Raw genomic sequence first — 26385 nt, forward strand, 5'->3', positions numbered from 1 at the left:
CAATCTTGTTTTTTCTTTTTTCTTTTTTATTTTTATTAACTATTGTGCAAATGAAGTGTCCTCTTGCAATTGATAACATTTTTGATGATTAATGAGCAATAATCTCATGCAGTGACCATTGTGCAAATGAGAGACTTCCAGAAATGTAAGAACTTTAAAGTGACTAGTAGTGTGATAATCTTTAAGTGTCAGTAGTGCAAATGGTGCAAATACTTCACAAGCACATTAAAGGCCAGTATTTGTCAACAAAAGATATGTAACTAGTTCAGAGTGGTGAGAATACTGCAGTGAGTACAATATAAATGTATAATTGTTTAAGAATGATTTGGTCAATGACTGTGGTGTTGTCTGGAGACCTAAGGAGTTTGACAGCTGTATGCATTTAGGTATCATCGTTTGTGCAGTGAGAGAGGATAGATCCTGAGGGCGCCCCAGTGCGTGTGGTCTGTGTGGATGAAGTGGTGTCCCCCAGCCTCACCTGCAGTAAGCTGTCAAATCCAATGGCAGACGGGACACTGACCTGGGGAACCTTGGCGAGAGGAGTTCGGGGATGATTGTGTTGAATGAAAAGCTGAAGTCAATGGACAGGATCATCGTCTAGGTCCCCGTACCGTTAAGCTGTTCTAGAATGAAGTGCAGTCCCATGTCTGTTGCGTCATCCACAGACCTTTTTACTCGGTAGGCAGAGTGCAGGGGTTCCGGTAGGGACTTGTGATGATCTTTAGATGGTCCAGCATGAGGTGTTCAAAGACCTTCATTACTTCAAAGGTTAGGGCAACAGGGCTAAAGTCATTCAAAGCTGAGATTAGTTTATTGGGGAATTTGACATCTGTTGACTTCTTCTTTTCCTTTCGGCTTGTCCCGTCAGGGGTCGCCACAGCGTGTCATCTTTTTCCATCTTAGCCTATCTCCTGCATCTTCCTCTCTGACTCCAACTGCCCTTATGTCTTCCCTCACCACATCCATAAACCTTCTCTTTGGTCTTCCTCTCGCCCTTTTGCCTGGCAGCTCCATCCTCAGCACCCTACCACCAATATACTCACTCTCTCGCCTCTGAACATGTCCAAACCATCGAAGTCTGCTCTCTCGAATCTTATCTCCAAAACATCCAACTTTGGCTGTCCCTCTAATGAGCTCATTTCTAATCCTATCCAACCTGCTCACTCTGAGCGAGAACCTCATCTTCATTTCTGCCACCTCCAGTTCTGCTTCCTGTTGTTTCTTCATTGCCACCGTCTCTAATCCGTACATCATGGCCGGCCTCACCACTGTTTTGTAAACTTTGCCCTTCATCCTAGCAGAGACTCTTCTGTCACATAACACACCAGACACCTTTCGCCATCTGTTCCAACCTGCTTGGACCCGTTTCTTCACTTCCTTACCACACTCACCATTGCTCTGGATTGTTGACCCTAAATATTTGAGGAATGAAGATTATCCGAAGTAAAACAGAATATATGTGCGTGAATGAGAAAAGTGGAGGGGGAAGAGTGATGCTACAGGGAGAAGAGATAGCGAGGTTTGTTCGTTATGAGGGCTCTCCAAGCCATAAGCAAGTATCAAAAGAGCTAATTTGGCTCCTGAGCCATAGGTTCCTGACCCAGGCTTTAAAGCATGATTCAACATAACTCCGAAATGTTTATGTACAACCGGTAGTGCTAGCACGAGCTTGTTAGGCTGCATAATGTGTGGGTTTTTTTTTTTTTGGGGTGCTTGTGAGGTGTATGGTATTAAAAGTACTACTTCATGAAGTTTCACTCATTTCATTCAACCAGGTACAACACTGGCTGTACAATCGATAGGTCAAATTAACATACCCCGTGAAATGTTCTTAAGGGTCTAAAATGTATTGCTTAAAGTGATGCCAAGATCATTTCAGAACCTTCTGTCATGGGAGATCCATGTGGTGACAAAATCATGTTTGAGGCACATTCTTTCATTATCACCCATATTGTAGAGGCAGCCATTTTGTTCTTCTATGTGTGTTACCATACTTTTATACAGATGGGTCAGAATTGACTTTGAGTTTCACACTTTTGGGAAAATATTAAGAGTTTAGCAAAAGAAACCCTCTTAAGAACACAATTCAGATTAATAAACCTTTCAGTCTTGGTGAGATTGCACAAATGACTCTTGACTTTGAATCTGAAGGGTTTCTCCAAAGACTCTGCTAACCTTCTGTACCACTGGAGTTTTACTCAAGACATTGATGGCTCGAGATGCCGCTCTGACATCTGTCACACACGTCATTGTGGTAAGGAATGAAATTCTCTACTGTGAACATGGTTGAGGGATCACTATTTGTAATTAGATATTCTGTTTGTACTAGGGATGGGATTTTAATGCATTAATCACGATTTACAAACAAGTTGATACAATACAATTTAATTGCATTTTGTGTTCCACACAACGCTGGTTCTATGTTAGAGCATTATTTCCTGGTACACTGGTTACATTGACGCACACCTCTGAGCTGGGCTACCTTAAAGGGGAATTCCAGTGGTTTGCATTAACAATGTATCCAATAGGTCATGTAATATGTACTCTATCTCGACACAGTGATGTTAAATACAATCTCATTTAAGTGTTTTGAGAAGATTTTTATCAACAATTACAAATTTTCAGGGGTGCTGCCATTTTCACGAGTCACATGACCTACGTTGGCATATGTGATGTGTTACGTGCCGTCCCAAACGCTCAATTACATGGGACACCATTATGCCCAGCGCTGATTTCTCTGATTTATCCTCATCTGTGAAGAAATAGCAGTATTGGTTGATCAGGAAGACTGAGGAATACTTCCATACAGAGCGGCGGAGCCGTGAGCTCGGCCGGATAGCGAGTAGTTGTTTACCAGGTTTGCCACACTGCAGGAGGGATTTTGGCCCACTCCACACAGATCTTCTCTAGATCAGACTGGTTTCTGGGCTGTCGCTGAGAAACACAGTTTCAGCTCCCTCCCAAAATTTTCTATTGGGTTTAGGTCTGGAGACTGGCCATGCCAGAACCTTGATATGCTTTTTACGGAGCCACTCCTTGGTTTTCCTGGTTGTGTGCTTTGGGTCATTGACATGTTGAAAGACCCAGTCACGACCCATCTTCAATGCTCTGACTGAGGGAAATAGGTTGTTCCCCAAAATCTCAGCCGCTGTCATCATCTCCTTAACACACCGCAGTCGTCCTGTCCCATGTGCAGAAAAACACCCCCAATGCATGAGGCTACCACCCCCATACTTCACAGTAGGGACGGTGTTCTTGGGATAGAACTCCTCATTCATCTTCCTCCAAACATGACTTATACTCTTTCTTGTTCTACAGGTTACATGCATACAAATAACTTGTAAATGTGATACAAGGAATTATATTTTAATTGGTAACTGAATCTATACATTAAGTAACAGATGTGTCATAAAAATAAGTTTCTCAATCCTCTTCTATACTCATGAATGTAGAAAATACATCACTGTTCAACACTTAAGTTTTTGCATGATTCCAAGCAAAAAGATTCTGCTGTTTTTACTGCTGAAGCCACATTCTATATCAACTACCTCTTTGGAGTAGCAGCAAACTTGTGATCAGCTGTCTGCTGATGCTGCACAAAGTTATCCAACTTTGGCACCACCAATGATTTTCCGCGTCAGAACATTTTTTTCTTCCACTGTCAATACATCTTCATGTATTGACATCATTGGCAAAAAAAATGTGAGTCCCTCAATTTGAGCCATTTGAATTTCGAAAACCATTCCTGGCGAATCGGCTCTGCCCTGCACGGGGGGAGTAGATTTTCTGACAAACAAAGTTGTATTGGGTGTCTTTCCCATGTAATGGGCATCCATCAAAGTTGGCAGCTGACAAGCTGCACTTACTGTATACCACTGCCATCCATTGTTTTTTGGAAGATAATCCTAAAGGTTTATAAATTTTCTGTAGCATCCACAGGTAGCATGAACCGATGGCGAGAAAGCCTAGGTTTGATGCGGAACTCGGATGCAGTTGTCTCCGATGTGAAGAATTATTCGCTCAACTTCCGGTACAGCTTCCTTCCAAATTTTCGGCACGCTAAAGGCAGGAATCCAATACGAATTCTTGTAATATATATAAAAGTTTATAACACTACAGAATTGTATGCTAGGATAAACAGCCAATTTACACGTTCGCCAATTTTTTTCGCCATTTTAAAACTTTACTTGCCAGACCTCATTATGTGTTTGCATATGGCGAATTGGCAAGTGGGTAGGGAGGGCCCTGTAGTAGAATCCCCTGTCCAGGCTCTCCTTTTGAGAGAGGATGATAAGCTTGGCCATGTTGCTTTTTCGGATATATTATTCTACAATTTAAGTTTGCAATTCATCAAAACAAGTTACAGAATCTCTATTTAATTTTTATGACTTAAGTCCCACCCCTAATTCATACAGTAGGTAGTTTGCTGATTAAATTACCATGCTAACTGGCTTTACTGTGTTTTTAAAGGATGAGGTGCATGAGCGTGATGGTCTTACTGACTTTCTGCTCACGAAGATGCTTGATGTACTGCAACAGTTTCCTGCAGTAAAACTGATTCTCTCCAGTGCATCTCTGGATGTTGATTTGTTCCTCAAGTACTTCGACGCTTGGTCGTGTCCCGTCGTTTATCGTAAGCGATCTTAAACTGACTTTGAAAGCTAAGATGAAGTAGTTGCTTTTCAATATGGTCTAATTATTGGTGTGTTTGAGCTAATGGTCGTTTTTTTACTCCAATATTAAGATGAAATTATTTTCACGGTTGCACAGTAAATCCACCTCATAAGCAAAATATCTAAAGCCTAAATGGTCTAAAAGAGAGCAAAGTATAGATTCTATGACTGTTTGCTGTGGCAAGGAGGAATAGGAAAAATGAGAGGCATTTTAGAATGCCAGAAACATTTATGTTGTCTATTCACCAATTCAGTTTTGGAAGATCTGAAATTTTGCAGGCTGTAAAGGTTGAGTTTGAGCCTGTCACAAGACAGATTCAGAGTATCGCCGATCACGAAACTTGATAAAACTTCATCTGGGTCATTTACAACCTCTTGCAAAATTTATGGGATCACCACCCCTGAGGAAAATCGGATGCTATTTACATTTTTGAGGGGTAAAAAAAAATGACGGAAGTTCCACAACAAAAAAACCCATAAAAATACGAGCCTGTTAGCTTTAAGACACACACACACACACACACACACACACACACACACGCACACAGACACACAAAAAAAAGACAAATTCTCTCTTGCCTGTCAAAATAAAATTTTTTGGGCAAGTAGAGGAAACTATATGGATTTGCTCAATTCTGAGGGGAAAGACATGGAATTGTGACCTGGGGGGAGTAAATATGACACCACTAGTACCGTAATTTCTCAAATGAGTAATTTTCTTTCAAAAATTAATAGAACGCATTATATTTACGTATGGATGAAAAATAAAAAATACAATCACATTATATAGTTTTATACAGGTACATAGAGTCGTAAAAAATGTATACATATACATTTCAATATGATATTATGTTACACATTTATATAAATATTACGGTAATGTACTCCTTGGGGAGCTTGCATTTTACGATCGTTAGTGTAGCATGTTTGTTGCTACTGCACCAAAGATCAGAAACGACTCCGTGTGATTTTGTTTGAACTTAATCTGAGACTAAAAATGTCGACTAGCTAGTTGTGCATCTGATTTTGAAAGAAATGTCAACACTCGTGCCTGTATCGCCACCAACCTGGAAGTAGCGTAGCAGTCCGAAACAACGTGAGCTCAAACTACGTGGTATGATCGTCATGGGCACATTAAAAAAAAAACAAAAAAGAAAACAGGAGAGCGAAATGCTCGCTTTTTTTAAAATGTGCCAATTACGCTCGTTTCTGCGCTCACGTTGTTTTAATAACCACCAGACACCATCGTGAAAGCTTCTAGAGATTGGAGCCAAATGGAGGGCGAGTGGCTGCGCAACCCAAACTCTTGGGATTAAAAAAATGTTTCCGCACAAACGCCATGGATGGCAGAGAGGATGACATGCTGTGGGAGCAAGATGGGATGGTCATGATGCAATGCAAGAGGCACCGCAACTGTACCAAGTCATCAATGAGTTCCATAGTGATGAACCAAAGGTACAGTGAAGAAAATAAGTATTTGAACACCCTGCTAGTTCTCCCACTTAGAAATCATGGATGGGTCTGAAATTTTCATCTAGGTGCATGTCCACTGTGAGAGAGATAATCTAAAAAGAAAAATCCAGAAATCACAATGGATAATTTTTTTTTTTGTTAAATGATTTATCTATGAGATACAGCTGCAAATAAGCATTTGAACACCTGAGAAAACCAATGTTAATATTTGGTACAGTAGCCTTTGTTTGAAATTACGAAAGTGAAATGTTTCCTGTAGTTGTTCCCCAGGTTTGCACACACTGCAGGAGGGATTTTGGCTCACTCCTCCACACAGATCTTCTCTAGATCAGACAGGTTTCTGGGTTGTCGCTGAGAAACACGGAGTGTCCGCTACCTCCGAAGATTTTCTATTGGGTTTAGGTCTGGAGACTGGCTTGGCCATGCCAGAACCTTGATATGCGTCTTACGGAGGCACTCCTTGGATTTCCTGGCTGTGTGCTTCAGGTCATTGTTATGTTGAAAGATCCAGCCACGACCCATCTTCAATGCGCTGACTGAGGGAAAGAGGTTTTTCCCCAAAATCTCACTATACATGGCCGTGGTCATCCTCTCCTTAATACAGTGCAGTTGTCCTGTTCCATGTGCAGAAAAACACCCTCAGCGTATGATGCTATCACCCCCATGCTTTACAATAGGGATGGTGTTCTTGCGATGGAACTCATCATTTGTCTTCCCCCAAACACGGTTAGTGGAATTATGACCAAAAAGTTCAAATTTGGTCTCATCTGACCACAACATCTTCTCCCATGACACCTTTGTATCATCCAAATGGTCATTGGCAAATTTAAGAATGGTCTTCTTGACGCGCTGGTTTAAGCAGGGGAACCTTCCGTGCCATGCATGATTTCATACCGTGACGTCGTAGTTTATTACCAACAGTCACCTTGGAAACGGTGGTCCCAGCTCTTTTCAGGTCATTGACCAAGTCCTGTTGTGTAGTCCTGGTCTAATTCCTCACCTTTCTAAGGATCACTGAGACCCCACGAGGTGTATTTCTTCCATGGCGCTCCATTCCAATTGAGATTGACCGTCATGTTTAGCTTCTTCCATTTTCTAATGATTGCTCCAACAGTGGACCATTTTTCACCAAGCTGCTTGGCAATTTCTCTGTAACCCTTTCCAGCCGTGTGGAGTTGTACAATTTCATCTCTGGTGTCTTTGGACAGCTCTTTGGTCTTGGCCATGTTACAAGTTTAAGTGTTACTGATTGTATGGAGTGGACAGGTGTCTTTATGCAGCTAACGACCTCACACATGTGCATCTGATTCAGGATAATGCATGGAGTGGAGGTGGACTTTTAAAGACGGATTAACAGGTCTTTGAGGGTCATAATTCTAGCTGATAGGTGTTCAAATATTTATTTGCAGCTGTATCACAAATCATTAATCATACATTGTGATTTCTGGATTTTTTCTTTTAAGATTATTTCTCTCATAGTGGACATGCACCCACAATGAAAATTTCAGACCCCTCCATGATTTCTAAGTGGGCAATCTTGCAATATAACAGGGTGTTCAAATACTTTTCTTCACTGTAGCTACTATGGATCTTTTTCGGATTGGAGATGAGTCAGATGGTTCTTTTGAAGGCTTGGCCAAGGATGTGAAATGTAGTAAACTGCACTATGCACACACATTTTATGCACAAATATTTAATTCCAAAAAATTTTAAGTAGTTTATATTTTTAAGACTATTATGTGTTAACAGTATTAATAAAATGTCATGCCATCATTGAACATCTATTTTAGTTGGGTGAGTATTTTAGTTGGTTGGGTTCTGTTCTGACAGTTACACGGACTTGGACAAGCGTGTCCTCTATCTTGTCCCGAGATTAGATTACCGCGACATCACCACATCCACAATGAACATTATTAATGATTGTTGTATGGACAGCTTTTTGAGAAACAATACAAGTACAATCCTAACGAAATATATATACAGATCATTCTTAATATTCTGAGCATATAGGTAACAGCAAATTGGTGGTGTGCATTGTAAATTGGTAGATTTTCCTGTTTCTTTTTTTTGTTTTGTCTATTTTATTTGGGGGTGTGCATTATACTTCAGGACACATTATACTCAAGAAATTACAGTACGTTGTTGCTCCTCTGGCTTTTATAACAGCTTCAAATTTGTGTGGCATGGAATTTAACAACTGACAAATATTCTTCATCAATTTGGCTCCTACTTCCTTCAAATCGGTGGCTCTTAACCTTGTTAGAGCTACCGAACCTCACCAGTTTCAAATGCGCATTCACTAGATCATACTTTCGTACAAAATAAAATGATTTTTTTTTTTTTTTCAAAATTCAAGACATATAGTTTTTCTACTGGTGCTCAAAATGAACTGTGCAGAACAAAACCAATATACTGCATGAACAAATTACTTACCTGCAAATCTGTGTCACCTCTGCTGTTGCCTTTGAGAGACCAGTTCAGAAATGCGTGGCTTCACCATGGCAAGTGCTACTCTCATGTCATTTTCATCGCAAAGTCTGTTCCTTTTCTTCATTTTTATGTCCAGTATTCTTGAAAAAGATTGCTTGGAAAGATATTTTGTAACAAATGGTATAAAAAAAAAACTCAAGGGCTTTCTTGGCAATAACTGGATTATCATAGGAAAAGTTTCCATGGCATCCAATGGGCCTCTTGATTGCATCACATTAAGCAAAGAAGCATTAAAAACAACCAAGAGACCAAATACGAGAACTTTATAGCCCTCCTGTTTAATACTTGCTTAAATTCTCACATCACCCAATATAGATCTTTGCCATACCTTCAAATACTTTATGATACACTCGGAGGAAAAATGGTTCTTTATGCATCGTCATAACAGCCAGGATCTGGAAACAAATCAGGCAAGTCAGCTAAAATACTCCCTCATGATTTGTCCCCAGCAAAGGATACATCTGTGCCATCTTGTTCTCCATGTGTGAGATAGCTCAGGTTATTCCTATTATCATATTCTGTTTAGTCAAGAGCGCAGAGAGAGACAATACAGCAACAACCACATTCAAAAACCGCAATAGAAATTAAAATAGATTAGACGAGTGCTTTGTATTTGCCGAACACAGTCATCCACTTGTCCCACATGGAGATGTCAACACCAGAGTGCTCATTCATCTTACCGTCGAGGACCCTAAGGCCTTCTATAGCCCTGGTCAGACTACCGTCAACAGCCATACAGTTCAGGATGAAGATGCAACATCACTTCCCAAAGAGAGCGTAGCCACCACCTTTTTCAGGCAGGAGCATGTCCATGGCTATTCAGTTTTGAAATAGCATAAATAAGTGGGTGCGAGTTCTTCATGCTGAGCCTCGAAGACACTTTTGAGTCCAATTACCCAATTTTGTACATTGTAGTGGCTGTAATTTATTTTCTCTACGTTCTTGTTGGTTGCACACCATCAACACAGGAAGGACTCAAATCCAGCTGACTGGTCAGCCAATTTATACTCACTTGGAACACCGTGGGAACAGCAATGCGCAAATGTATGTTGGATCATTTTATCCTTGCCATTCAGCTGCATTCTTCTATGCCATTGTTCAAGTGAAATTACCTGTACAGTTGAAGTTGATTCAATAACAGACATGGGATGAATAAAGTACAATGTTACATTCTGGGCAATTTATTAAAAAGCCTGTTATCTCCGCACCACTACCAGATGTCTGCATGTGACAATGGCTTCAATGAATTCCAATCACCAAAATTATTTTATAAATCATTGCTGATAAATTTCCCAATTTGTTTCCGATTCCTGGCAAATGGAAGCAAGTGAAATACTCGGTGCTACGTCATCAGAAAACAATGCTTTTCATTTTTCAAAAATAGTCAATGGATATCCAGAATCACAATTTCTACATTCATTATCAGGTACTGTTTTAGTCATTACTCCCAAAGTACAATTATCTGGTAAGAGCGCTGGTAGAATCTGTAATATTGGTCTAGGACTAGGTCTAGTGGGGGGTTCTTCAGGAGTATGGGGTACCAAATCCCCTGATACGAGCTGTTCGCTCCCTGTATGACCGCTGTCAGAGTTAGGTCCGCATTGCTGGCAATAAATCGGATTCGCCAAGGCTGCCCTTTGTCACCGATTTTGTTCATAATTTTTATGGACAGATTTCTAGGCGCAGCCGAGGCTTAGAGGGTGTCCGGTTTGGTGGCCTCAGCATCGCATCTCTGCTCTTTGCAGATGATGTGGTTCTGTTGGCTTCATCAAGCCGTGATCTCCAGCTCTCACTGGAGCAATTAGCAGCCGATTGTGAAGCGGCTGCCATGAGAATCAGCATCTCCAAATCCGATACTATGGTCCTCAGTCGAAAAAGGGTGGCGTGCCCTCTCCAGGTCGGGGATGACATCCTTACCCAAGTGGAGTAGTTCAAGTATCTTGGGGTCTTGTTCACGAATGGGGGAAGAATGGACCGGGAGATCGACAGACGGATTGGTGCAGCATATGCAGTGATGCGGACTTTGTATCGATCCGTTGTGGTAAAGAGAGAGCTAAGTCGAAAGGCAAAGCTCTCAATTTACCAGTCAATCGACGTTCCTACCCTTACCTATGGGCATGAGGTGTGGGTCGTGACGGAAAGAACAAGATCCCGGATACAATCGGCCGAAATGAGTTTCCTCCACCGGGTGTCCGGGCTCTCCCTTAGAGGTAGGGTGAGAAGCTCGGTCATCCGGGAAGGGCTCAGTGTCGAGCCGCTACTTCTCCGCATTGAGAGGAGCCAGATGAGGTGGCTGTGGCATCAGATCCAGATGCCTCCTGGACGCCTCCCTGGTGAGGTGTTCCGGGCATGTCCCACCGGAAAGAGACCCCAAGGACGACCCAGGACACGCTGGAGAGACTATGTCTCTCGGCTGCCTTGGGAACGCCTCGGGATCCCTCTGGAAGAGCTGGAAGAAGTGGCTTGGGAAAGGGAAGTCTGGGTATCCCTGCTGAAGCTACTTCCCCCGCGACCCGACCCAGAAAACTGGTAGATAATGGATGGATGGTTTATTGACCTTTTTAAAATTTATCATTTGATTTAAAAAAAAAAAAAAAAAAAAATCAGATCACAATTTGGCAAAACCAAGACCGCGCTTGTCACAAATGCTTTCTTTATGTTACAAAATCCTTTTTTTGCTTCAACCCTCCATTTCAACAATGATGTCAGTTTTAAGTCTTCCTTATTGCATCATTTTGTGTAATGGAGCTGTTAATTTGGCTAATTTGGTACCCAAATTCAGCATTCATTTGTCAGTCCTAAAACTGACAATTTGTTTGTGTTTGTGGCTTTAGAGATTCTAAAATATTTAACCTTTTATTGGCAAATTTGGAGTTTTTTTTGTTTTGTGCTCATCCTCAGCCAGATGCTTAAAAAGAGCCATTGGAAGCTATCGGTACATCATTTAAATGATCCATGGAGTTGAAATTTAGACTCCAAATATAAATGCAAACCAAATTTGGCATTTTTTACCCACTGGGGTTGAGAAAAATGCATTACTTTTGTCTATTACGGTGAATATTGCATCTGGTCTGAGAGAATTATAGTGTCAGGGTCAGGCACACAAGGGAGGTTATTTGGTATGTCCTGAGGTGCAGTCGGCACACCCCCCTTAAAGTTTTGTCCAAGTCCATTCCGTCTCAGTTGATCGTTTTTTTGTGACGTCAAGTCATATTCCGAAAGGCAGTTGGAGGTAGAGAGGGAGCGTGCACTCACTTCTCTCTGTTCTTAATTTTCAACTTTCCTTTGTCATGCCAGTCCTGTCTCATCACCATCTTTTCTATGAAACATTTAATTTTCTTTCTCTCAACTTTTTCTTCTCTATCTCATGCAATTTTCATCCATTTATTCTATAAATCTGTTTTACTACTTATTACTACTCGTGTTATTATATACTCTTGCAAGGTCTCTATTTGCTGGGTCTTTAACTGACCAGTGAAATTATGTTGGATATCCATTTATATAAATATTAGTTTTGTGTTGTATTTAATTTTTCCGATATACTTCCAATCTTTACACTGGAGTCTGTCCCTAAGTTTTTCCTTACAATATTTTCCCCATTTTAGTCAATTTGGACTAGTCAACAAATCCTAAGGAGTTCCAAGTGGCTTTGTTCTGGGAATTCTAAGTGGATTTGTTCTATAACTCTTTCAAGTGGAGAATTATTGTCTTTGTTTTCCAGTGGCATGTTAAATTTACAACTAAGAGGCTAGTGGTATTTTCCTTTCACACAATTTTCACTTGTACATGCGGTTACGGGTGTTTATGGAATTTATTGCGAAGCAATTTACACACAAGTGCTCGACAGGGCTCCGCCACCCTCAAATTACTTGCCATTGACTAGTATCCACAAGGTCTAATCGTGTCTCCTTACACGCGTTTAATGACTCCCCATCATTTACTCTTTGAACCAGTTTCTCTCTTTTTAAACAAAAATTGGACTCACCCTGTTGTCTTCTTTCGACCTCTGGATTCCGTCAACCGTTGGATTCCAGCTGGCGGGCCGCAGTCTTTCTGGTATTCAACACACCCGCTGGAATCCTCAGGCATCTTGGGATCCGGCTCGAAGGACCAAATTGTCAGGTTTACACAGCCTTTTGCTTAGTCAGGGACAGCTTCTTCAGGGACATGGTCAGTGACGTGTCCGGTGATATAGCATCCAGTGATAGCCAGGCTCACGCAACCCAGGACATTTAAAGTACAATTTCTCAAGGAAGAAGACAAGAGGAACTCATGGCTCGCGAGGAGAATGTGGAATGTCTCTTTCACAATCTCCGACCCGTTCTAATCACATCTCCACGAATCCTCATTTTTATTCCTGAGCACGGTCTGCATCACAATAAAGCAAATGTGACAAACGAAGCAACCATGACAAAAATAGCCAATATGAGTCCTGGTGATGTCTTCACCATCCTCTCGAGATCGTCAGTCTTTATATTGTCTTCTGCATCACTGTCTGGTGTTTCCACGGCACCCAATGTAACTTGATTGCATCACATTATCACAGCAAAAGTTTCCATGGCACCCAATGGGGCTCTTGATTGCATCATGTTAAGCAAAGAAGCATTAAAAACAACCGAGAGCAAATACGAGATAACTTTGTCCAATTAATCCAACATCGCCTTATCATTGAATCTGACTCTCTTCACCTTGAATTCAGTAAGCATTGTGTTCTTATATTCCCCATCTAGATGGAGCTATTCGAAGTGTTCCTTTAGTTTTGCCGATGTGAGGCTAGAATTGCTCATCTTGGAATTGCAAATCATGCAGATAGGACGGTGACTCCCATTCCGTTCCACAATACATGGGAATCCATATTGTACATATTCATCCGACAACTCGACATAGTATGGATTAAAATAAACTAATTACACAATACACTACGATGGCATTCACACATTGGATCACTCCTGAGTGCACTAAATTCCTCACAGCACTGATTGGCCAAGCAATGTCACATGATCATCTGTAGCCAGTGATGACGTACAGACATGATGAGTCCGTGTGTCTCGATCTCCGCGGCAGAGGCTCCACCGAACTCCGAGGGTTCGCTCGAACCCATGTTAAGAACCACTGCTCTAAATGCTATTTATCAGCTCAGCTTTGCAGTCTGTCACCATGTCATTGTCTTTAATTTTTATCTCCATTAGTCGATTATTTACAGGCCACGACGCTGACATTGTATGTCTTTCAAGAAGTTTTATTTTCGCTCTATGGGAAGAAGCATTATTGTCTTGAACGTCATCCACAAAATCCTTCCAATCAATGGAATCAAAGTGTCCAAAATCTTGACATACACTTGTGAATTTTTTTATTTACTGTAGTTTCCCGTGTATAATATGCATTTTTTTCTCCCATAAAATGATCAAGAGTCAAGAGTGGCATGATACATAGTATAGGGAGAAATGGGAAAAAAAAAATTCACATTTTATAAATCTTTTCCTTTCGGCTTGTTCCGTTTGGGGTCGCCACAGCGTGTCATCTTTTTCCATCTAAGCCAACCTCAATTATCTTCTCTAACACCCACTGTCCTCATGTACTCCCTCAAAACATCCATCAACCTTTTCTTTGGTCTCCCTCTCGCTCTTTTGCTTGGCAGCTCCATCGTCAGCACCCTTCTACCAATATACTCACTCTCACCTCTGAACATGTCCAAACCATCCAAGTCTGCTCCCGCTAACTTTGTCTCCAAAACATCCAATTTTGGCTGTCCCTCTTATGAGCTCATTTCTAATCCTATCCAACCTGTTCACTGCAAGCGAGAAGCTCAACATCTTCATTTCTGCTACATCACGTTCTGCTTCCTTTTGTTTCTTCAGTGCCATCGTCTCTAATTCGTACATCATCGCTGAGCTCACCACTGGTTTATCGACTTTGCCCTTCATTCTAGCGGAAACTCTTCTGTCACATAGAACACCAGACACCTTCTGCCAACTGTTCCACCCCGCTTGGACGTGTTTCTTCACTTCCTTACCACACTCTGCATTGTTCTGTATTGTTGACCCCAAGTATTTAAAGTCATTCATCCTTGCATTCTTTTCTCCCTGGACCTTCATTCTTCCCCCACCTCCCCTCTCATTCATACACATTCTGTTTTCCTTCGGCTAATCTTCATTCCTCTCCTTTCTAGTGCGTGCCTCCATCTTTCTAATTGTTCCTTCGCCTGCTCCCTGCTTTCACTGCAGATCACAATATCATCTGCGAACATCATAGTCCAAGGGGATTCCAGTCTAATCTCATCTGTCAGCCCATCCATTGCTACCGCAAACAGGAAAGGGCTCAGCGCGGATCTGTGATGCAATCCAACCTCCACCTTAAATTCCTCTGTCACACCTAAGGCACACCTCACCATTGTTCTGCTGCCCTCATACATGTTCTGTACTATTCTAACATATTTCTCCGCCAGACCAGACTTCCGCTTGCAGTACCACAGTTCCTCTTTTGGTCCTCTGTCATACGCTTTCTCTAGAAGACAATAATGTAGCTCCTTCTGACCTTCTCTGTACTTTTCCACGAGCATCGTCAAGGCAAATAATCCATCTGTGCTACTTACAATTAAGGGACAATGATTCAGTTTTGGTCACATATGACCAGAGAGTAATATTTCACTAACTTGGAGTGCCTTAGGTTTTTTTTTTTTTTTTTTTTTTATGAAGAGAAAACTCCATGTGGGCTTTCATATCTTGCTCTGAGAAGAGGTTTCCTATGGGCCACTCTGCATAACGTAACCCCAGCCTCTAGTGCAGCGTCTATTCTATGCGCCTTATAATGCGGTGCGCCTTATACTGCGGAAAATACGGTACATCTATATTTATATATAGTATAATATATCACATCAGTAATAACATAACATTGGGAGCATCATAAACCCCCCCAACCCCCACCCCCGTCGTCGGTAGCTCGCGAGAGGCTGGCTGCTTGAAAAGTAGATCTTGGGGTAAAATCGTCTGGGCACCCCTGCTTTTAAATGTCCATCTTGATGCTTTGAGGTCTTCCTTGGCATATATCCTTCCCATTTACAGCCTTCCTGTTATGTTTGTACTTGGTCCAGTTTTTAGACACTGCTGACTGGGGACAGCCAAGTGCGTTTCCAATGTTCTGTGACACTTTACCTTTCAGAAGTTCTGTAGTTCTCACCTTTTGTTTTACCTTACATCTGTGTTGGAGCTGTGATTCATGTCAACCAACTTGGTTCAACAGCTCTCCAAAGTCTGAATACTCCTATTTAATTGCTGACTAATTAGCAGAATCAATCTGATGTAGTTTTTTTTTTTTTTTTTTCAAACAGAAAATTACAAGATGCATCCATATTTTTTTTTAATCTGCAGATGTGAGCAATTCCACTACTTGGTCTTAAAATTGTGAATTTTTTTCAGGCTTTCTAGTGTTTCTTAAAGAGGTTGTATTTTGACAAAAACATTTGTGGAGGAACTGTGTTTGACTTTTTTCTCCAAAATCAAACATTTAAATGATCATCCCTCACGAGCGGTGATTCCATAATTGTTGCCAGGTGTTGTATGTGCAGTGTCACAATTGGTGTTAGCCTCTCTCTGACCAGTTTTTCAGTTGCGTTGTCACAAATTTTCAACACAAGCTTACCTGCGATGGGCAAATTTCAAAATTCTCAAGCACTATGAACAAGTCAAGGCAAACAAAACATGAATTTTATTCAATTTCTGATTACCCCAAAATTATTTTCATTTTCTCTAACTTGGTAATACATACCTTAATTCTCATAAGGTTTGGACATTGCGAAAATTATAAATAAAAACAAAATACAATGATTTGCAAATCCTTATGTAATTATTATTCACTTAAATGAAGAAAAGAAAATATGTAAGGTCATTTTTTATTTGCATATCTTCACTCTTAATTCGAGAAGGACAAAGACTGGCGTGCCACAATAGAATGCAGATGGAAAAGGATTTGCAAATCATTTTACTTTGTTTTACACAGCACCCCAACATCACTGGAATTTGGTTTGTATGTTAATTTGCTTCTTCTTCTAACACTTCCAAATACATAACCTCAGAGTTGTTCGGCTTCTTGTGCACTACCAAATTTTTCAGGGTGAGTACCCATAGAACTACCTGAAGTTCAAAAACATCTTGAATATGATGGGGCTCTGTGATTGGCTGGAGGCGAGTTCAGGGTATAACTCACCTCTCGCTCAAAGATCGTGAGTGTCTGTGAAATGTTAAAGTACGCACGCGAAGTTAGTGAGGTTGAGCAGTACAGAAAATGGTAGCAAATGACCCGGTGCTTGCCGCTTGTTCTGTAAGCTTATTTATTTATTTTTGAATAATATTAACTTTCATTTCACAAGCGTTGTTAGTCAATTGGTTCAACTATTTCTGGTAATGAATTTTGTGATGTACTGTTTCTTTTAGTCAAAGGAAGACAATTTAAAGTGAAGCAATATTTTCTGGAAGATGTTCTACGGTTCACAGATTTTAACAATAAGGAAATAAGGAAACACAAGGAAGAATCCCAGATAAGTATGTATATTTACTGATTAATATTTTATGGATTAGCATTGTTCTGTTTACCTCACTGTGAATCTCTCCATCAGAGGAGGAGAGACAGAACCTTTTGACAAAGTGGTGTAAATTGGGGGTGGAAACTGGTGTTGAAGATGTACAGAATACACACTTGGCATCCTCTGATTTACTCAGGAGCAGCAATTGTCTGGATACAGCAGCCACCATCAAGTCGCTGGTAACAAGCCTGCTAAATACTGCAAATATAAAATATTGTAAATCCATCCATCCATGTGAAAAAATATAATTGTACTGTGTCAAATTGTTGTGAATTTTGTTTATTCAGAATAACAATGTAGTATGGACCACTGGTTTTCAAACTTTTTTATTATCACCTAAAAAATGTATTGGGTCCCTTAAGTACTGGCCTCGTGACCAACATTTAAATATAGTTGAGGTTTTATTCGTATAAAGTATATTTATCACTGTAAGCTCCTATATATTATGCAGTTTGTACATTGACTGTAGATTTAAATATAGGGAAAAAAAATACATAATTCAATTAAAAATGTATTGCACATAAACGAGGTAAAAATTGTAACTGTTTAAAAACAAATCATTCTTCAAGATTAAATACAAATGTAGTGAATTTAAAAGTTCAATACTACTAAACTGTACTTCAACACCGATTCTTGTACATACCGCTACGGGTACTCGGACGACGCTTTGAAAATCGCTGGTGTAGGCCATTCTTTTCTCAAATGGAAATTCTACATAGTGAAGTTGACTGGGGGCTGTAAGTCTCAAGTCATGACAGTGTATAATTGTAATCCACACCTATCTTTGTGTTTTGTTTCCTGTGCCTCTTCAGTTGACCACAAATTCAACCACCCACCCACGTGGATGGCCCACCAAAACCTCTAATCTTAAGAATGAAAGCCTAGACATATTCTCCCTAGCCACTTCATCCTTCACTCTAGTTTCTAGTGTCTTGGTGTCAGCCCCCAGACCTCTTTCCATCACTACTATTTTTCAGTTATAGAAATGTTGAATACTATCCAAAAATTCTATATATCACTCAACTCTACCATGTATAAAGTATTATTTGAAACAGTTAAGCATCACTATTTATCTAATGAAACTAAAATTAATAATAGCCACCACATATGGTTATTAAAATGTGTAAATCTTTTTTCTTTTGTAGAAGTTTTGAGTTTTTTTTTTTTTTTGGAGAAAATTTCGCAACATGTTGGACGACTGGTAAAGGAAGGACTGCATTACAGTTCTGAGGACCAGGATTCAAATCCCGTTCGTCTGGGTGGCATTTGCATTTTCAAACCAATCAAATAAAAAGCCTTTAATGTCGTCAAATGAGTGTGCATACAACAAAATAACGAGAGCTTGTCCACAAGGTGCTTGCATGAATTAAATCCAATAAAAAAAAGCATCTCAGATATGAGGTAAAATAACAGATAAAAAAAATACAATCAAGGCACAGTTAATACTAAAAGAACTTAAAAGTAATAAATAAATAAATGCATAAAATGTATTTTTCAGTCTTATTCCCCCTGTCCCGGCCTTGGTAAGATTATTAAAACCAAGAAAAGCAAACAAGAAGTCTTCTTTTCCTTTCGGCTAAAGAAGTGCAGTTGCATAATCTTAGATGACAGTAGTGTTATGTTTATTATTTAGTGTTAGTCCATGTTATGTCAGACCTATAACACCTGCCAGAGGGCAGCAGGTTAAACAGGTGGTGACCAGGATGCGAAGAGTCCTTAACGATGTTAGTAGGTCTCATGTGTTAGTGGGAGTTGGGATTGTCCTCTAGGAATAGCAGTGATCTGGGCACTGTTGATCACTCTTGGCAGAGATTTCCTGTCCGCTGTTGTACATCCAGCACACCACACTGTGAGGCAGTATGTGTGGATACTCTCCATGGTGGTTCTATAGAAAGCCAGCAGCAGTTTGAGTTCCAGATTATTCTTCCTGAGCCCTCTCAGGAAGTGGAGTCGCTGCTGGGCTGTTTTTATCAACGCTGTGGTATTTACAGTGCAGGTGAGTTTCTGTGATCTAGACTCTGATGTTGACCCTCTCCACACACTCTCTATTGATAAATGATGGGACCGAATCCATGCCACACTTCTGGAAGTCCAGGATGATTTCCTTCATGTTTGTGAGGTTTCCTGAATACCACTTTAACTGATTTACAATCTCATGTCTGTAGACAGACTCATCTCCTTTTGAGATGACCCCGATCATGGTGGTATCATCACCAAATTTGATTTGCTGGGATGGGCTATTATTCAGTCACATGTGTACAGAGAGTATAGGAGAGGTCTCAGTACAGAACTTTGATGGTGCTGAGAGTGATTGAAAGTCTGACGGACTGTGGATGATTTGTGAGAAAGTCTTCTAGCTGCAGATGGAAGGAGAGAGTCCAAGTATGGAGAGTTTGTCAACCAAAATATCTGGGATGATGGTATTAAACTCGTGAGCTAAAGTCTAAGAAAAGCATTCTCACAGAATTCCTTTTGGTGTTTCAGGTGGCTCTGTGCAGTGTGGAGAGCTATTGCAATAGCATCCTCTGTGGACCAGTTTCCTCTGTAGCGAAAGTAAATAGGCTGGCGTTGAGTGAGGGAGGGAATGAGCCACTTTTGTGATGTGCAACTAGCCTCTCAAAGCACTTCATGATCATAGGTGTGAGTACAACAAGCCTGTAATCATTCAGATTGTCAATGTCTGATTTTTATTGGTACAGGGATGATTGTTGCAGATTTCAGGCAGGAGGTTAATGGTTGATTGTTCCAGGGAACTGTTGAAGATTTTTGTAAAAACACTGGTCAGCTAATCACCACAGGCTTTCAGTGCCTTCCCTTGGACGCCATCTGGGCCAGCTCCCTTCCTGGTGTTTACGTTCATGAGCACGTCTCACTTCATGTTCTTGAAGTGTCATTGTGCTGCTGATAGGAGGTGGGATTGACGAGACTGAATTTGATCTGTCAGTCTCAAAGCAGGCAACTTAATGGTTTAGTTCCTCTGCCAGCGAGGTGTCTGTGTTCTCCCATGCCTGCACAGGTGTTCCCCAGGTTCCTCCTACATCCCAAAAACATGCATGGTAAGCCAATAGAAGACTCTAAATTGCTCATAGGTGTGAATTTGAGTGTAAATGATTGGGTGGTGACCAGTTAAGGGTCTACCCTGACTCTTGCCAAAAGATATCTGGGATAGCCTCCAGCATGCCCACGACCCTCTTGTGCGTGTGTACAGAGTGGTACAGGAAATGGATGGATAGATGTAGGAAATTTTCATTACATGAACCATTAATAAATCTTTGGACTTCAAATTGTAAATGCTTCCCCCCCCCATTGTGTTACAGGTTGGAGAAAGCTCAGAGCCATTGGAGCCATGGCTACTGAAAGAGATGGATACTTGCATAGCTAACGTTTTTATCAGTGCAGAGCAGGAATATGTTGTTCAGCTCTTCAACCTCATTCTCAATGAAAATGTTAATGGTATGAGGCTTGAATGTACGTCGAATAGAAAAGATTTTGATTGGCGTTGTATGATGCAATGTGTTCATAGCGTGTTGAATTTGACGAATTTTCTAACATTTCTATTGATCAACCTAGTTGACTACGTGCACAGTGAGAAAGGGGTTACACCTTTGATGGTGACAGCAGCTCAAGGATTCCTCACTCAGATGGAGCAGTTGCTTATCATGGGGGCGAACATCAACCTAAAGGCATCCAATGGATGGTATGATTTTTTTTTTTTTTTTTTTTTTTTTTTTTTTCCTTTATTCACTAATGTTAGTAGACCAGAGAAATGTACATTGTCTTAACATTGTTATAAAACTGGAAAATGAAACTGCTTTTATTTTATTTAAAGGACTGCCTTGGACTTTGCAAAACACTTTCAGCAGGTAGATGCTGTTGATCTTCTTCAGTCTTATGTGTGAGTATATTATCTTGAAAATACACATGTATCGTTGGAGTTTATGTATATTCTTTGTCATAAATGTCATGGTTATATTGTGGTGTCAGTTGTTTCTCTGAACTAACATTTAGGGCAGTTATTACAGTTGAAGCGAGCAGTTTACATTTACTTTATCAAAAAAAAAAAAAGTATCACTGGCTGAATTCAAATCAGATTTAACCTTTCCTGTTTCAGGTAAGTCAGGATCTCCAAAATTTTGTTAAATGCCACAATAATAAGTGTGAGAATTTCTTCAGAGAATTTTACATTTTCTTTGAGGTAAAAAGGTTACATAGCAGAGCATCAAGTCACATTTCCTTTGAACTGCGCGACTTTGGTCATACGTTTTGAGTAACCTTCCACAAGCTTGTAACAGTACTCTGTTGGAATCCTGTCCCATTCGTCATGGCAGAACTGGCGTAACTGAGTCAGCTTTGTCAGATGCCTTGCTCACACATGCCTTTTCAGTTCTGCCCACATTGTTTTGATAGGAATCATATCAAGGCTTTGTGATGGGCACTCCAATAAATTGATTTTATCCTCAAGCTACTTTTTAACCAGTTTGGCATTAAGCTTAGTGTCATTGTCCATTTGGAAGATCCATTTGCACCCAGGTTTTAGATTCCTGGCTTTTTTTATTTTATTTTTTTATGTTGCCTTATCTCTATGTATTGTTCTTTCTTCATGATGGTGTCTATTTTATGAAAAGCTCCAGTTCCTGCTTCTGGAATACAGCCCCACAACATGATGCTGCCACCTTCTCAGGTCTACAAACCTCCCCCTTTTTCTTCCAGATGTCATGGTCATTATGGCCAAACAGCTCCACTTTAGTTTCATCAGACTACTGGACAGGTCTCCAGAAGTTAAGATCTTTGTCTTGGTGGCTTTTTGCAAACTGTAATCTGGCCTATTTTTATGTTTCTTGAGAAGTCATGACTTCAATCTTGGTGAGTGGTCTTTCAGCCCATGTCAGTCCAGGACTCATTTCACTGTGGATAATGAGACGTTCTTACCAGTTTAATTGACCATATTCATAAGGTTTTTAGCTATTGTTATGGGGCTGATTTCACACATTTCAGACCAAAACACATTCATTTTTGGGACACAGCCTGTCTCCTTCCTGAGCGGTATGATGGCTGGACATTCCCATGTTTATACTTGTGTGGAATTGTTTGAGCAGATGAAAGTGGCACCTTTAAGTATCTGTAAATTGCACCCAAGGATCATCCAGACATGATTCTTTCTCTGATTTCCTTGATGACCCCCCCATATTTTACACAATGGAGTAGAGTGTTTGAATAGTGGCCTTTAATACATCCCCAGGTATCCCGTCAAGTAACTCACATCTGGAGCTTCCAAATCCATAACTCCATCTTCTGGGCTTCCCCATGTTCTTAAGACATAGTACTTTTTGTATATGTCAACGTTTGAGCTTGATGAAAATGTTTTAAAATGATCTCTTCATTGTAGCATTTATCAAAATTAAATAATTTTGGTGAGCCTGACCGACCTGAAATCAGAGAGCCTTAGTCTGATTTCACTTCATACAGTGAGACAAAAAAATGAAATGCTCTTTTTGTACCATGTATACTGTAAGTATGTTAACGCCCCACATTGTGTTAAGCTTGTACAGAGTCCCTTTACCCGTTCGCAGTTCCCGTTATAGACCAATGACTGACTGTGCAAAGGGAGCAGTTTAAAATGACGTATTCGTGTGATAATCTACAAAATATATTACTAATACTAATAGTGATTGGACCAGCAGGCTGTGCGTGAGTGTCCTAACAATGGCACAGGGCAGACCATAGTAAGTTCGCTGATCAAGAATATAATAACTTAATTGCAAGAGGGGAAAAAACTCTTCGAATGCTAGCTAGTTTTGACTTTGATTGATCTGTAGCGCTTTCCCGACAGAAGGAGCTTGAATAGCTGGTGGCCAGGATGTGGAGGATCCAAAAGGATCCGACCTGCTCTGGACCTAGTTTGCATTGCGTGCAAGTCCTCAGTAGTGGGTAAAATGGTGGCGACAATCCATTCAGCGTTTTTGATAGTCTGGTTTGGGGCCGCCACAAAAAAGGACAAACCGACTGCAACGGACAGTGATGGAGGTACACAGGACTGATTGGATGACCACTGTGTAGAACTGTCTCAGCAGCTCTTGTGAAAAGCTGTGCTTCCTCAGAAGCTACAAGAAGTACATTCTTTGCTGAGCTTATTTGAGGATGGAGTTGATGTTCGTCTCCCACTTCAGGTCCTCTGAGACTGTCATTCTCAAGAACTTGAAGGTCTCGACGGTTGACACAAGACAGTTGGGCAGCTGTGGTGAAGGATTCCTCCTGAAGTCCACAATCATCTCTACAGTCTTTAGATTGTTCATCACCAGGTTGACCACACCAAAGCTCTGTCCAGTCTCGCCACTTCCTGTCGATACGCAGACTCGTCGCTGTCTTTGATGAGGCCAATGACCGTGGTGTCATCTGCGAACTGCAGGAGTTTGACAGTGACATGAGGTGCGGTCGTTCATGTAGAGCGAGAAGAGCAGAGGGGAGAGGACACAACTTTGGTGTGCCCCGGTGCTGATGGTACACGTGGAGGATGTGGTGTAACCCAGCCTCACCTGCTATGTCCTGCCCGTCAGGAAGTTGTAGATTCACAAGGAGATGGAAGGTGAGAAGCTGAGCTGGAAAAGTGTAAGGGGAGGTGTTCAGGGATGATGGTGTTAAATGCAAAGCTGAAGTCCTTGATCAGGATCCCCGCATAGGTACCCTCGTTGTCAAGAAAGATCTCCAAGGATGAAGTGCAGACCCATGTTGATGGCATCATCCACAGACCTGTTAGCTCGATAGGCAAAATGCAGTGGGTCCAGGTGGAGACCGGTGACACTCTTGAGGTTGTACAGCACAAATCGTTCAAAGGACTTCATGACCACTGATGTCAAGGTAACGGGCCTGTAGTCATTAAGACCTGAGACTGCTGCTCTTTTGCGGACCGGTATAATGGTGGAACGTTTGAAGCAGGGTGGTATTTCACACAGTTGTAGAGACCTGTTGAAGATCTTTGTGAAGACAGGAGCAAGTTGGTCTGCGCAGACTTTGAGGCAAGGTGGGGGACACAGGGTCTGGGCCTGGCGCTTTGGTCATCTTTTGTCGTTTGAAGATCTAACGTCCTTTTCATGGATGTTAAATGGTGGAGTGGGCCTTGTGGTGCAGCTTGGTAGGTGAGTTGTGTGGAAGTTTCTACTTCGAATCTGGAGTAAAAGCTATTTAGGTCGTCTGCTAGCCCGCTCTTGTTTTCTACCGGGGAGGGAGTCAAGCTGCTTTCTAGTGTGATTATAGAGGGCCCTGTCCCCACTACGATATGCATTCTCTGGCGGAGTTGACTGTGGCTGAAAATCACCACTACAGCCCGTCACTGGGCTTTATCTTGTCAACTCAAATGCAACCATATACACTTGTTACCTGGTCCTGTAAAGCTAAATAAATAAATCTACATCTTTTTTTTTTTTTTAAACAGAACAATGATTTGTGATTCACGTTCAGGTTGGGCTCAGTTTATTGCCTTGTCATTCACCTGACGCAGCATCACAATGAAATTTCTACGCCCCCCCCCCCATAGTTTTTAGTTCAGGACACGAGGAAAGCTATCTCAATGTCTTTCAATTACTTATCCACTTCGCAGCCAGATGTACACTGGAAATAGCGTACATGCCACTGTTCAAAATGCTAGGATTTCGTTACTTAAAAAAAAAAAAGAGATCAAGAAAACATTTCAAAACTTGGACCTTTCACAACTCTATTGAAAGCATTTTAACGAGAAGTGGTTACATTTCAAAATAGACGCTTTCCATGTGTGGCATATATTTTTTGTCCATGATGAGTTTGTGTTGGGAAACACTGAATAACATATACATTCAAATGGACTCTACAGTCACACCACCACAATGCATTTGAAATGCAACAACATGTGCTTTAACTTCAGACTTCCAGCATTGATGTTAGGGTATTTACATCCTAATTATATGAATAGTGTAGGAATTATGACATTTTGTATATGTTCCTCCCACTTTTTATGCGTAAAAGTAATGTTACCATTGACTGCTCAGCTGTTCTGTGGCCAGGTGGGCATATATGGCTGCCAATGGAACTGGTTCCCTTGTATTTATTGATGTGACTGTGCACAAAAACAGTAGGATGAATTCTGTAGTATGTCAAACAATATCTTCTCATATTCATCTTATTTTTCATAACTAATTGGGCGGTGCGTCACATTGCAAATGACCAATGGTCCGAAGCAAGCTGCGTGTAGTTTTTTTTTTAAGGCGAAAAAGTGGAATATTATGCAATGGCCAAGTCAATCACCGGAGCATGCTAAAGACAAAACTGAGATGGAAATCCCTCAAGAATGAGCAAGAATTGAACACAATTTCAGCAGAGCTGTGGGAGACCATTACCATTAATGAAATCCAGCATCTGGTGATGCCTACGCATTCCACACTTAAGGCTGTAATTGAGTGCAAAGGATTTGCCACCACGTATTAAAAAGTGAAAGTTTTATTCATAGCTGTTAATTTGTCACATTACTTTTGGTCACTTAAAAAGTGGGGGGCATTTATACAAACTCTAATTTATAAAACCGTTCATCAGCATTGGTGGTAAATAACTTTCAAATTAAAGTTTAAAGCTTGCATTTAAAGTTTGTTTTGTCTGTGTTTAGATCCAGAAAGATGACAATTGTCAGCTTTCCATCTATTAAGAACCTGACTAATTTCATGTGTTTTAATTTGTGCAGTGCCTTTAAACGGATGGAAGACCAGAAAATGTCCACTGTGGTTCATTATTCCAGTACCGACGACCAGGACCGTGCCAGCACTGAAAACCAGGACCTCCTCAAGCTCTACCACCACAATTTTGATGATGAGTTTGTAGACTTAGATCTCATCATGAACCTGCTGCACAAGATCTGCTCAACTACAACTGATGGTGGGTCTCCTCACAAGCTGTTGACAGCCACTTAATCAAAAGACTAAACTAAAAGGCACTTGTAAGTTCTAAAACATCACATATAAGGAACAAGTTATATTAAATTGTTTCCAAAAAATTAAGCACAATTGTTATCCAAAGAGCCCACATGGTAGTTAACTGGTTCGCGCGCTTACCTCACAGTTCAAAGGTCGCTGGTTCATATTCTGACTCTAGCCTTCCTGTGAAAAGTTATGTTTTTCCTGTGCTTGCTTGGGTTTTCTGGAGGTAATGTTT

At 40.8% G+C, this 26385-nt stretch overlaps 1 protein-coding gene across 7 annotated transcripts in view; it reads left to right on the top strand.

Moving 5' to 3' along the window:
• ythdc2 (YTH domain containing 2) overlaps positions 1-26385 on the top strand; it is a 120725-nt gene that overhangs the window by 14054 nt on the left and 80286 nt on the right. For all 7 annotated transcript variants that reach the window (XR_009798997.1, XM_061847669.1, XM_061847671.1 and 4 more), the window contains 8 exons: positions 2152-2254; positions 4471-4633; positions 17066-17173; positions 17248-17393; positions 20532-20667; positions 20785-20911; positions 21044-21109; positions 25919-26109. Coding sequence is in view for 6 of the 7 variants with exons in the window: in XM_061847669.1 (XP_061703653.1) it covers positions 2152-2254; positions 4471-4633; positions 17066-17173; positions 17248-17393; positions 20532-20667; positions 20785-20911; positions 21044-21109; positions 25919-26109 (1040 nt within the window). In the remaining variant the exon portion in view is untranslated. The remainder of the gene's footprint in view (positions 1-2151; positions 2255-4470; positions 4634-17065; positions 17174-17247; positions 17394-20531; positions 20668-20784; positions 20912-21043; positions 21110-25918; positions 26110-26385) is intronic.

The sequence above is a fragment of the Syngnathoides biaculeatus genome, chromosome 17 (genome assembly GCF_019802595.1).
Source record: "Syngnathoides biaculeatus isolate LvHL_M chromosome 17, ASM1980259v1, whole genome shotgun sequence".
In the NCBI taxonomy this organism is placed as follows: Eukaryota; Metazoa; Chordata; class Actinopteri; order Syngnathiformes; family Syngnathidae; genus Syngnathoides; species Syngnathoides biaculeatus.